Source organism: Hippocampus comes, unplaced genomic scaffold (assembly GCF_001891065.2).
Source record: "Hippocampus comes isolate QL1 unplaced genomic scaffold, H_comes_QL1_v1.1 scaffold301, whole genome shotgun sequence".
Classification (NCBI taxonomy): Eukaryota; Metazoa; Chordata; class Actinopteri; order Syngnathiformes; family Syngnathidae; genus Hippocampus; species Hippocampus comes.
Window position 1 is genome coordinate 161,659 of NW_017805928.1, and position 880 is coordinate 162,538.

An 880-nucleotide genomic window follows, 5' to 3' on the forward strand; every position below is an offset into this window, starting at 1 on the left:
TGTCTTCCCCCCGTCGGCTCAGTCCAACTTCGCCATGGGTCGCCTGCCGTCCACGTACCGCAAGTGCTACATGCTGGACTTCGGTCTGGCCCGCCAGTACACCAACACCACCGGCGAGGTCCGGCCGGTAAGACGCCTCCGCCTCCTCGCCGCCGTGCTCGCCGGCATGCTAGCATGCGCTCCGCGCTGCGGTCCACTTTGAACCTTTTTTTTTGTTGTTGTTGTTGTATTAGCGTTAGCACGCTCCTTAGCGTTTTGTTTGAACCGGGGGCCACCGGCGGCAAAGCGATATTTTTGGGACCGTTTCTTTTGCTTCCTGCTCGTCGAGTTGCACGCTGAACGTTTTGATGTCGATGAGCGCGTTTTGGCCCGCGACGCGCCATCTTATTTCCGTCGCCTCACTTTTGGACCCGTTGTCGTTGTCCTTCTCATTATGATTTGTTTCCTTTTTGTTGTTGGCCAGTGTGTTTTTTTTTTTTTTTGTTTTTCTTCCAGTTGGTTCCTTCGGACTTATGATTTTGACGTGCATGCCTTCATCATCACCACGGTTACCGAGGATGAGAGCGCTTTCCATAGCGACAGAGGGAGGGGCCGCAACCGCACCACAAGGTCACCCTTAGGACTTCGAGATTCGGTCGCCGCGGAAACGCCGCCATCCGTTCGCATCCATCGAATGACGCCTGACGTGTTTTCGGCAACTTGGGGAATAGCTTCACGCTAACTGACCCGCTAGCCTTTGTTTTAGCATCAACGGCGGAGCGAAACGTCATAATCACAATGAGAAAAAAAAAAATCGAAATGAGCAGGATATGGGGGGGGGGTAATGCAAAAAACATTGTTAGGTTCCCCCCCCCCAAAATCTGTGAATAACCCGAATTGA

At 53.0% G+C, this 880-nt stretch overlaps 1 protein-coding gene across 1 annotated transcript in view; it reads left to right on the plus strand.

Moving 5' to 3' along the window:
- The window catches only part of ttbk1a (tau tubulin kinase 1a), an 8,456-nt gene that overhangs the window by 3,373 nt on the left and 4,203 nt on the right, over positions 1-880 (plus strand). The window contains 1 exon segment of the mRNA XM_019889622.1: positions 3-140. Coding sequence (XP_019745181.1) covers positions 3-140 — 138 coding nt within the window.